This window comes from Ovis aries, chromosome 7 (assembly GCF_016772045.2).
Source record: "Ovis aries strain OAR_USU_Benz2616 breed Rambouillet chromosome 7, ARS-UI_Ramb_v3.0, whole genome shotgun sequence".
In the NCBI taxonomy this organism is placed as follows: Eukaryota; Metazoa; Chordata; class Mammalia; order Artiodactyla; family Bovidae; genus Ovis; species Ovis aries.
Window position 1 is genome coordinate 44,551,135 of NC_056060.1, and position 12,626 is coordinate 44,563,760.

The window sequence follows — 12,626 nt, forward strand, 5'->3', positions numbered from 1 at the left end:
AAAAACATTGATAAATTGGACTACGTTAAAAAAGAACTTTGGTTCAGCAAAAGTCATATAGGAAGTATAAGTCAGAAAGTAAAAAAAAAAAAGCCCTGGAATGGGAGATGATCTTAGCAATGCATATAACCAACAAAATATATAAAGTATTCTTACAAACCAATAAGAAAAAGACACAAAAAGAAAAATGGACACAATACAAAATAATATAAAGGATCTTGAAATGGTCAATAAACATGAACAAAAAAATGTTCAGCCCCATTACTCTTCAGAGAAATGAAAGTAGGATATACCTACACACCCATCAAAATGGCTAAAATTTAAGAGACTGAGGGGAGAAAAGTGACCATGAGGATGTGGAACATCTAGACCTCTCATACCCTGCTGGTACAGAAATAACTTAGGGTAGTTGCTCTGCAAAACTCGTAGATAGTACCAACTGAAAGTGAGTATTAATGTACCCATGACCCAGGAAAACACTTCTGGGTATATATCCAACAGACGTGCTCACATATGTGTACCCAAAGATGTCGGAAAGAACATTCACTCTTTTGTCGGAAAGAATGGCGGTGCTGTTCATAATAGCCCCATGCTCTCATCTGTATAGAGAAGTGAATTGTGGTAAATTTCATTTATATAGGCAGCCATATCTTTTTCTGTTGCACTCTATTGTGCTTTACAGATATTAGTTTTTTGTTTTTTTTTTTTTAAACAAATTGAAGGTTTGTGGCAGCTCTGAGTTGAACAAGTCTTGTTGGCACCATTTTTCTAATAACATTTGCTCATTTCATGTCTCTGTGTCACATTTTGGTAATTCTTGGACTGTTTCAAGCTTTTTCATTATTGTCATATTTGTTATGATGATCTGTGAACCACTGATCACATCTTTGATGTTACTGTTCTGAAAAGATTACTGAAGGCTTAGATGATTAACATTTTTTAGCATTAAAGTATTTTTAAATTGAGCTATGTATTAATACATTGTTCTTTTAGGCATAATGCTGTTGTACCCTTAACAGACTACAATATAATGTAAGCATGACTTTCATATGCACTGGAAAACCAAAAAAATTTGGCCTTCTTAATTGCAATATTCTTTTTATTGTCATGGCCTGGAACTGAACCCACAGCTGCTGTGGGTGAAAGTGAATAACTGCTGCTAATAATGCAACAGCATGGATGAATCTTACAAGCATAATGTTGAATAAAAGAAGCCAGACATAAGAGAATACACACTTTATTATCCTATCTATATGAAGTTCAAAAACAAGCAAAACTGATTTATGGCCTTAAGCATCAGAATAGTAGTTATTTTTGAGGGCCTGGAGATTGAGAAGGGCCCAGGTAGTCTTCTGGGGTGTTGGTAGTATTCTGTTTCTTGATCTGGAAGGTGGTTACATAGGTTTGTTCAGTTTGTGAAAATTCATGGTTTATGAACATTCCTCTAAATTATACTTTGATAATTCAGGTATACTTCAAGTGTATGTAAATATTTATTAAAACAAAAGTTTCAGTAACAGTTTCCAGGTTTTTATTTTTGGACATCTCTTACATACATACATACATACGTACGAACGTACGTACAGTAGGACTTGTATGACTAGGATAGTGGACCTTGCCTTTTATTTTGGTTGTTGGTGCTATGGATTGTATGTGGGGCTCCAGATGGTCACTTAAGTTATTTTCTTTATGTATCTAAAGTGTGTTCTTTTCCTGGCAGTGGTTCCAGTTGCAGCCTGGCTGCTGGTCTCGAATCTCTGGGGCTTACCGATATTCGGACTTTGGTTCGACTCATGTGCTTGGCTGCAGCCGGGAGAGCGGGCCTCTCCACAAGTCCTTCTGCCATGGCAAGTGCTTCAGAGCGTTCACGAGGTGGGCACAGCAAGGCCAACAAGCCCATTTCCTGCCTGGCCTATCTGAGCACAGCAGTGGGATGTCTAGCATCAAACACTCCTAGTGCTGCAAAGCTCCTGGTGCAGTTATGCACACAGGTAGGGGAGCTTTCAGTGCTTTTCTTATTGTATTGCTTATTGCCAACCAATTCCTAAAGAAACTTGTGAAGTAAAAAGTTTCTTTTCCAAAATTAAAAATTAAATGTATTTGTTCTGATTGCCTCTGCAGAACTTGATTTCTGCTGCAACAGGTGTAAATCTGACCACAGTTGACGATCCAATTCAGCGAAAGTTTCTACCTAGCTTTCTGCGAGGAATTGCTGAAGAGAATAAGCTTGTAACCTCCCCAAATTTTGTTGTAACTCAGGCCCTTGTGGCATTACTAGCAGACAAAGGGGCCAAACTGAGACCTAATTATGATAAGTCAGAAGTGGAAAAGAAAGGTAAGTTTCATATGATTTAAATATATAGTTTTTTAATCAATGTTTTTAAAAATGTTGCTGCATTGTTATATGTGATGAATTATATAACAACATATACAGTGGAAGTGACAGATTCAAGGAATTAGATCTGATAGAAAGAGTGCCTGAAGAACTGTGATTGGAGGTTCGTGACATTGTACAGGAGACGGTGATCAAAGCCATCCTCAAGAAAAAGAAGTTCAAAGCGCATACTGGTTGTCTGAGAAGGCCTTACAAATAGCTGAGAAAAGAAGAGAAGCAAAAGACAAAGCAGAAAAGGAAAGATATACCCATCTGAATGCAGAGTTCCAACGAATACCAAGGAGAGATAAGAAAGCCTTCCTCAGTAATCAACGCAAAGAAATAGAGGAAAACAATAGAATTGGAAAGACTAGAGATCTCTTCAAGAAAATTAGAGATACTAAGGGAACATTTCACGCAAAGATGGGAACAATAAAGGACAGAAGTGGTATAGACCTGTCAGAAGCAGAAGATACTACAAAGATGTGGCAAGAATACACAGAAGAACTATACAAAAAAGGTCTTCATGACGCAGATAACCTTGATGGTGTGGTCATTCACCTAGAGCCAGACATCCTGGAATTCGAAGTCAAATGGGCCTTAGGAAGCACCGCCGTGACAAAGCTAAGGAGGTGATGGAATTCTAGTTGAGCTATTTCAAATCCTAAGAGATGATGCTGTGAAAGTGGTGCACTTCATATGCCAGCAAATTTGGAAAACTTAGCAGCGGCCTCAGAACTGGAAAAGGTCAGTTTTCATTCCAATCCCAAAGAATGGCAATGCCAAAGAATATTCAGACTACAGCACAGTTGCACTCATGTCACACGCTAGCGAAGTAATGCTCAAAATTCCCCAAGTGAGGTTTCAACAGTGCATGAACTATGAATTTCCGGATGTTCAAGCTATATTTAGAAAAGCCAGAGGAACCAGTGATCAAATTGCCAGCATTCGTTGGATCATCAAAAAAGCAAGAGAGTTCCAGAAAAACATCTGCTTTATTGACTATGCCAAAGCCTTTGACTGTGTGGATCACAGTAAACTGTGGAAAATTCTGAAAGAGATGGGAATACCAGACCACCTTACCTGCCACCTGAGAAACCTGTATGCAGATCAGGAAGCAACAGTTAGAACTGGACATGGAACAATGGACTGGTTCCAAATTGGGAAAGGAGTACGTCAAGGCTGTATATTGTCACCCTGCTTATTTAACTTATATGCAGAGTACATCATGTGAAATGCCAGGCTGGATGAAGCACAAGCCGGAATCAAGATTGCTGGGAGAAATATTAATAACCTCATATATGCAGATGATACCACTTATGGAAGAAAGCAAAGAGGAACTAAAGAGCCTCTTGACGAAAGTGAAAGAGGAGAGTGAAAAAGCTGGCTTAAAGGTCGACATTCGAAAAATGAAGATCATGGCATCTGGTCGCATCACTTCATGGCAAATAGATGGGGAAACAGTGGAAACAGTGAGAGACTTTATTTTCTTGGGCTCCAAAATCACTGTAGATGGTGATTGCAGCCATGAAATTAAAAAACACTTTCTCCTTGGAAGAAAAGCTATGACAAATCGAGACAACGTGTTAAAAAGTAGAGACGTTACTTTGTCAACAAAGGTCCATCTAGTCAAAGCTATGATTTTTTCTTTAGTCATGTGTGGATGTGAGAGTTGGACCATAAAGAAGGCTGAGCACTGAAGAATTGATGTTTTTGAACTGTGGCATTGGAGAAGACTCTTGAGAGTCCCTTGGAAAGCAAGGAGATCAAACCAGTCAATCGTAAAGGATATGAGTCCTGAATATTCATTGGAATGACTGATGCTGAGGCTGAAACACCCAATACTTTGGCCACCTGATGCAAAGAGCTGACTCACTAGAAAAGACCTTGATACTGGGAAAGATTGAAGGCAGGAGGAGAAGGAACGACATAGGATGAGATGATTGGATGGCATCACTGACTCAATGGACATGAGTTTGAGCAAGCTCTGGGAGGTGAAGGACAGGGAAGCCTGGCGTGCTGCAGTCCATCGGTTTGCCAAGAGTTGGACACGACTAAGAGCCTGAGCAGTGTTGCAGTCCATCGGTTTGCCAAGAGTTGGACATGACTGAGAGCCTGAGCAATGTATAGTTAAGTTAGATCATAAGAAAAGTGCCTGGATACTTTTTCATTGTACATGGTAATAAATACCAGAAAATACACCAAATTTGTCTTTTTAATTAGATTATTTTATTCGATTATGGTTTGAGTCACCATAGATAATAATTCCGGTAGGTTTCCATAATATAACTTATATAAAGTAGTGCTATTTTTCTCTTTGTCTTAAAACAATATAGTTGAAGGGACTACTTAAATACACTATGTACCCTTCTCTTCACTATTTGGCCAAGAGAGATGGGCTTTTGAATCTATCACGGCAGTCCCTTGATTGGCTATTACAATCACTTGAGCAGCAGAAGCCAAACTCTTAATTTTTAGGACATGCTCACTCTGCCCTGGCCTTAAATTGATGTCTGCTGTATTCTGAGTCTGTGCATCCTTAGAGCAAAGACATTTACATACATTGCTTAATGTATGTAAATGTATATTTGCAGTGAATCGTATTTATTGTAGAATTTTATGTGAGATAAGTGCTTTATAACTTGTATGCATATCTTAGTGAAATGATTGCTTAAAAAAATGCTAATTCTTAAAAGATGGGTTAACCCATTTTTGTTTGTTCACCAGCACCAGCTCTCACCCGGCATCATTTCATTGTTTTGTCTAAGCAGGTTTAACTGCCCAATTGTATGCCCACCCTCCCTGTGACCCTTCTGCTGCAGGCCCTCTGGAGCTGGCTAATGCCCTGGCAGCCTGCTGCCTCTCCTCAAGGCTGTCCTCGCAGCACAGGCAGTGGGCTGCTCAGCAGCTCGTGCGCACTCTTGCCGCACATGACCGCGACAACCAGACTGCTCCACAGACGCTTGCTGATATGGGAGGAGATCTCAGAAAATGCTCCTTTATCAAGTTGGAGGCGCATCAGAACAGAGTATGTATTTTAAGCCCCAAGTGTGTTGATCACCTTATGTAAGATACAATAGTTTCTGCTGTTCTCCAGGAGCTTAAAGTTTAGATCATGGGGTGTGTATATGTGTGTCTCTCTTTCTCTGTCTCTCTCTCTCTTACGCACATACGTGTATGCTAAATTATCAGTATTTGCTAGTTACCGACTCTCCTTTCTCTACATGTGTATGTTGTATGCTATATAATCTGATACAAATGGGAACATCAGGTGGGGAATGAGAAGAAAACCAAAGGAATAACCTCACAAAAGATAAGAGCTTACATATGCAAGAGGAGAAGAAATTGACCCTACTGTTTTAGTCTAACCCACTGGGCCCCTGAGCAGTGACAACGGAAGTTTAGGAAATGAAGACTGACCTCTACTTTTCCAATTTAAAAATCATTTTTTAGTCTTGTAATTGGTTTTATAGAGCATATTGAATACTTCTATTTTATTGGATTAAAAAACATTTTTTAAACAAACATGTTTAGTTAAGATTGTAACAAGTCTAAGATAATTCAAATGAGTTTGGGCATAGTATTTTAAAGGTATATCTCATATAGGTGTTTATTTACAAGCCAATTAGAAAGAATTAGACCATGCATATTATTTTATAACATGGACACTTTTACAGTTTCATGGTAGATTTATTCTTAATTTGATAGAACTCTTTTAGATTGCAGAATCATTTGAGTTAAAACTTGCTCACATATTGCTGGACTTTTTATCTTTTCTAGGTAATGACTTGTGTTTGGTGTAATAAAAAAGGACTGTTGGCTACAAGTGGCAATGATGGCACCATCCGGGTGTGGAATGTCACCAAGAAGCAGTATTCACTGCAACAGACCTGTGTGTTCAACAGATTGTGAGTACTGATGTTAGCTCCCTTGGGTAACATTTAAAAATAGGAGAATCCTAAACATGCTTCATCTTGGTTGTGTTAGTATAATCAAATTGTGACTAAAGTTTTTTACAATTTTTTATTTCAGAACAGTTTCTAATGTGTTGTTTTTTGTTTTTTGCAAGATAATATTTAATTAATTAATCAATTTTTGGCTGCACTGGGTCTTCATTGCTGGGCGTGGGCTTTCTCTAGTTGTGGTGAGTAGGGGGTACACTCTAGTTGCAGTGCACGAGCTTCTCATTGTGGTGACTTCTCTCGTTGCGGAGCACAAGCTCTAGGCACAGGGGCTTCAGTAGTTGCGTTGCACAAACTTAGCTGCCTCTCAGCATGTAGAATATTCCCAGACCAGGAATCGAATCCCTGTCCCCTGCATTGGCAGATGGTCTCTCAACCACTGGACCACCAAGTCCTACTAAATAGTAACTTAGAAGATAAAAATACTGTCAATATCTGGACTTACTAGAATTAAATCAAGGTCTACTCTGCTAACATGTTCAATTCTACAAAACGGTAGGCTTATTTTCCATCATTCTTCAAGGATTATTTAGGAATTAAGAGTAATGATATTTCTTCTGTAGCACAGTGTAGTATCTTTTCTATTTTTATAGCTAAATATAGAACTTCCCTAGCTATTAGGCAAGCAAGAATCCAATGCCCTGAGTAATAATCATATGTATAAACCATGCAGAATCAGAGTATCTTTGTTGACAAATTATGTAGTACATTAAATGATGAATTGTCTAAGTAATACTCTGTTGTAATTCTACAATTTTCACATTATGACAAACACTAGCAATTATGTGATTGTCAAATACTACTAGCCAAGCTTTTGAAATGTAAGAGTCTCTCTTTAAGTACTATCGTCTATATAAAACTCTTATTTTAAGATTCAGAATTTAGTTTTCTTTTGGATGATGGGTTAGAATTCCATACTTATCTGTTGTATTCTAGGGAAGGTGATGCTGAGGAAAGCCTAGGATCACCCAGTGATCCAAGTTTCTCACCTGTTTCCTGGAGTATCAGTGGCAAATACCTAGCTGGGGCTTTGGAAAAGATGGTGAATATCTGGCAAGTTAATGGTAAGAGTCACATAAATACTAGTAAACTACTGAAGGAACTCTTTCTCTTAACCTTCTAAGTTCAAACATTGGCTTCTCTTCACCTTGAATCTCACAATCTGTTTACCAGCTGTGCAAATCTATGCATAGTATGATTTAAATTAAAGAAAGAGTGTTCGTTTCCTGACTTTCATTTCTGAGAGTATCAATTAACCTGGTAATTTTAAACTAAAAATTCCTTTTATATACGATTGAGCATTCAGTCTAGGATTAGAGAAGTAGCAATCACTACATTTCCAGCTATGTGTTCTTTTGAATCAGTTGAAATATTTCTGTTAATTTTGTCTCTTTCACAGGTACAAACTCTTGTTGATTTTTAATATATCTCTGGAAAATAAAAATTATTGTAATCTTCAGCTTACCAGTATTTTTGTTTGTTTTTGCTTAATTGAGAAATTGCTAGCCTTAACTATAGATGAATTTCATATGTTAATTTGGTTTTCAGTAATTATTAGGAAAATTAAGTGATATTTGTTTACTGATTATTTTCCTTTATTCTTTCTCATATAAAAGCTATCTCTTTTTGTTATTAATAGTTTCAGAAAAACTCGATTTGATAATCAAATGTAGTATATAAATGAGGGATCCAGCCTTGCAGTCTTATTCATTAGTAGGCTATTATGAAATTGGGAACTGCTTTGGGCGTGCTGCGATTCATGGGGTCGCAAAGAGTCGGACACAACTGAGTGACTGAACTGAACTGAACTTGAGCGTGTTAAATACTACTTGCTTTTGTTATTACTCTTAAGAATTAAGTGACAACTAGTTAACATTTTTTCCTTCTCTAGGAGGAAAAGGGTTAGTAGATATTCAGCCTCACTGGGTATCTGCTCTGGCTTGGCCAGAAGAGGGTCCATCTACAGCCTGGTCAGGAGAGTCTCCAGAATTGTTGTTGGTGGGACGGATGGATGGATCTCTAGGACTGATTGAAGTTGTTGATGTATCCACCATGCACCGTCGAGAATTGGAGCATTGCTATCGAAAGGATGGTAAATGATTAGACTTGTATCTGGTTGAGAGTGTTCCCTCTGATCAAATAGATATACTCTTTTGGCAAATGCTGAGTAAATATTACTTTTGGTTTTGTTTTCTAAATTGCCCAGTTGGTATTTCATTTTATCTAGCTGCTAAGTTGAAAGATAGTTGTCTATCAACTCCTACCACACATTACTGCCAAAATAAGACCTAAATTACTATTTATCTTTTGTGTAAGTGTCTGAACACTTATAGTGTTCTCGAGGGCTCCCTAGAAAGTTGAGAATGTCCAAGAGGAAAAAAGATAATAACCATTGATGGAGTTGAAATTGTTAACTAATGTGTGAAATTAAGGAAATGAAAAAGGAGGAGGAGGGGAGGGATGTTCCTGATTTGAGAGTCATACTAGGAAGCCTTTCACTTATTTTCTCGCTCTTCATTTTGGATGGCTTGGCATCATACTGAACAGTTCTATTAGATGATTTGGGGGAGTAGGATATCTCAAAGATCCTAGTCCCAGCTTCTGTGGTACTCTTTTAACAGAATAGAATAGGTTTTTTGGTTTTTGGTTTTTTTTTTTAGATTTTTAAAATAGATAATACCATCATATGGTTCAAAATTTTTAGTTTAAAAAGATACAGTAGGAAATTCCCTGGCAGTCCAGTGGTTAGGACTCTACTTCCACTGGAGGGGACACAGGTTTGATCCCTGTTCGGGGAACTAAGATCCCACATGCTACATGGCATGGCAAAAAAGGAAATAAAAAGGTATACAATGCAAAGCCTTTCTCACATTTACTCAACTCCCATGTCCCCATTGTACTCCCACAGAAACTGTTTTTTACTTCTTTTGTAGCCTTCTGGTGTTACATATACTAAAATAAATATGGATATAGATTGTTAGAATATAACATGTTTGATAGAATATGCAAACACACAGAATAGGCAATATTAAGCAAAAGAAAGGGTAGGTAATTTTTTACCTAAGAGTTGGATTATTTCACTTGTTAGTTTCATGGTAGATTGTGGTCCAAAAGGAAAGAGCCTAAAATGACTTAAAATCAGCAAGGGAATTCAATTTTTGTTTCAAAAGAATGAAAGATTAAAAATGAGATACTCTTTGTCACTTACAAATAACACCTTTAAAGTGGGTTGCATGAAATCCCTGCTCTAAGCCTACATTTTGTCTAAATGCATTAAAGAGATGTTTGTAAACTACTTCCGGTAGTTGTAGTGGTATATATTTGTTGCAAAATCTCTTTTAAAGTGAGACAATGACAAGTCTCTCATTTTCTTCTTTAAATTTTTATTTTGTTTTTATCATGTTAGTGTCTGTAACTTGCATTGCTTGGTTCAGTGAAGACAGACCATTTGCAGTGGGATATTTTGATGGAAAATTGTTATTGGGAACAAAGGAACCACTTGAGAAAGGAGGCATTGTTCTAATTGATGCACATAAGGTAAAGCATCTTTACCAAATGATTACTTTTTCTTATTTTATACTGTAGTATTGCTTGATACTAGTTTCTCAAAAAATGTTTTTTACCTCAGTCACTTGTGATTTAATATTCTGTTGTTATACTAAGTTTTTGGACCATGTATATAAATGGAGAAGTCTGTGTAAGAAAGCCATTGAGTTAAGAGATAAAACCGAAACAGTGAAATAGGATACCTTGGTCAGAGTACCTCCCAGTAATGCTAGAAATACCATATATGAAGAATGATTCTGTTACCTTAAACAGAAGTTACCAGGTCAGAAGCTTATGGGGCCACTAATTAAGTAACATAAATTCATGAAGTCAGTGGTTGGAACGTGTGAAGGAGGGTAAAAAAAGTCAGAAGAATAGAGCTTATTATACAGAGTGAAGTAAGTCAGAAAGAGAAAAACAAGTATTGTGTACTAGCAGATATATACCCGCTCCAGTGTTCTTGCCTGGAGAATCCCAGGGATGGGGGAGCCTGGTGGGCTGCTGTCTATGGGGTCGCACAGAGTTGAACATGACTGAAGCAACTTAGCAGCAGCAGCACATATATATGAAATCTAGAAAGATGGTACTGATGAACCTATTTGCTGAGCGGTAGTGGAGACACTAGACATTGAGAATAGACTTATCGACACAGCTGGTGGGAGAGGAAGGAGAGGGTGGGATGTATAGAGAGAGTAACATGGAAACGTACATTACCATATGTAAAATAGATAGCCAGTGGGAATTTGCTAATATGACTCAGGGAACTCAAATGAGGCTGGGGAACAAACTAGAGGGGTGGGATGGCAAGGGAGATGGGAGGGATGTTCAAGTGGGAGGGCCCATGGGTAAACTTATGGCCAATTCATGTTGATGTTTGGTAGAAACCAATACAATATTGTAAAGCAATTATCCTTCAATTAAAAATAAATTTAAAAAAATCAGAAGAACCCAGTGAAGACAACTGTATAAACATAAAACATGTCCCAGATTCTCATAGTATTAGCTATTTTTAGTGTAAGAGATTCTTCTTTTAAAAAAAAACCCTCTCCTTTTTCATATTTTGATAATCAGTAGTCAATAAAAATAGCTTTAATAATGGCAATGAAAGATAACATTTTCCTTCTGAATTAGAATTTCATAATTCATTCATCCAAGTAGCATTTATTGGGCTTTGACTGCAGCAAATATATATATTTTAATATATATATATAAATGATGAGTTAGTTAGTGGTTGGAAATAATGTAATAGTATCTGATTTGCATAAAGTGTCCATTTCAAAATATTTGAGTGATAGAAGTATGAAGAAATGAAGTGAAGTTGCTCAGTCGTGTCTGACTCTTTGTGACCCCGTGGACTATAGCCTATTAGGCTCCTCAATCCACGGAATTCTCCAGGCAAGAATACTGGAGTGGGTTGCCATTTCCTTCTCCAGGGGATCTTCCTGACCCAGGGATCAAACCTGGGATTCCCACATTAACAGACAGACGCTTTACCATCTGAGCCACCAGGGAAGTGATAGAAGTATAGGTCATAAATTACTAAGTTTTAAGTGTTTGTAAAGCAAGCATTACTATGATATTTTTCTCCCTCTACCATTTTAAGGATACTCTTATTAGTATGAAGTGGGACCCAACGGGTCATATTCTTATGACATGTGCCAAAGAAGAAAATGTGAAACTCTGGGGACCAATTTCAGGGTGCTGGCGCTGTCTACATTCACTCTGCCATCCATCTATTGTAAATGGCATTGCTTGGTGCAGCCTTCCAGGGAAAGGATCCAAGTTGCATTTACTGATGGCCACGTATGTTATAAATTTGTGTGTGTGTGTGTCTTAATCTTTATATTAGTGTAGGCTGTTACTTGCATTTTAAGTGTGGCTTCTCAAGAATTTTAAACTGTTTATTACCAGTTATTATTCTTAAAATGTATAATACCATAAGATCACCTTAGAGAAATAAAGAACAGTTTTCCAATGTGAAGCTTCAGCTGTGCAATCCAAAGATATGCCATCTTCTTTACCCCATGTAATGTTGGTAAAAACATGGGTCCTACTTGTATTTCTTATGAAATTATAGCATACCTACCACAAATAAATTTTTAAAATATATTGTAGTTCTGTCAGGTCTTAATTGATTGCTGTTTGAAAATATTTTTACTTATACATATTGACATGGTTTGGTTTTATGTGATCAAATTTTTCAAGTGGCTGTCAGAGTGGCTTAGTATGTGTTTGGCGTATTCCCCAAGATACCACACAGACCAGTGTGACCAGTTCAGAAGGATGGTGGGACCAGGAATCAAGTTGCCAGGTAAGTTTTCTACTGTTTTTTCAAGACTTTATCTGAAACCTTAGATAGTATATGTTATCAAATAGTCCTCCTATTGGTATCTCAAATGTCAAGAATAGTTAGGGAAATGTGAATAATTGTCATACTTTGTGTGCTTTTTGAATTAGCTTTCTTTATTAGTATTTTTTTTTTTGTAAGTCAGAGATACCACAATTACTTGTTAAGGGGAGATACTCAGTAAATATCAAGTGGTGATCATTTATGGTATATAATTGACACTACCAATAGGTGAGTCCCAAGTTAAAGGTTTTTGGTACAGTGAAGTAGGAACACCACAGGAGCACTCCTATCTGAAGTATCTCCTACTGAAACCAGAATTCCATCTATAGAACCATTCCTTTACGTTAAACAGAGGTTAAAAATTAGACTAGACAGGAAATTTCCTGGTGGTCCA

The 12,626-nt window shown here is 37.3% G+C and overlaps 1 protein-coding gene across 43 annotated transcripts in view; it reads left to right on the forward strand.

Annotated features, from left to right (window-relative positions):
• HERC1 (HECT and RLD domain containing E3 ubiquitin protein ligase family member 1) overlaps positions 1-12,626 on the forward strand; it is a 210,765-nt gene that overhangs the window by 167,886 nt on the left and 30,253 nt on the right. For 33 of the 43 annotated variants that reach the window (XM_060417792.1, XM_060417800.1, XM_060417813.1 and 30 more), the window contains 9 exons: positions 1,721-1,991; positions 2,122-2,335; positions 5,146-5,402; positions 6,155-6,282; positions 7,273-7,400; positions 8,228-8,428; positions 9,743-9,873; positions 11,486-11,685; positions 12,088-12,193. In XM_060417792.1, the coding sequence (XP_060273775.1) occupies positions 1,721-1,991; positions 2,122-2,335; positions 5,146-5,402; positions 6,155-6,282; positions 7,273-7,400; positions 8,228-8,428; positions 9,743-9,873; positions 11,486-11,685; positions 12,088-12,193 (1,636 nt within the window). The remainder of the gene's footprint in view (positions 1-1,720; positions 1,992-2,121; positions 2,336-5,145; positions 5,403-6,154; positions 6,283-7,272; positions 7,401-8,227; positions 8,429-9,742; positions 9,874-11,485; positions 11,686-12,087; positions 12,194-12,626) is intronic. The other 10 variants (XM_042252349.1, XM_060417817.1, XM_060417820.1 and 7 more) reach the window with 1 other exon arrangement.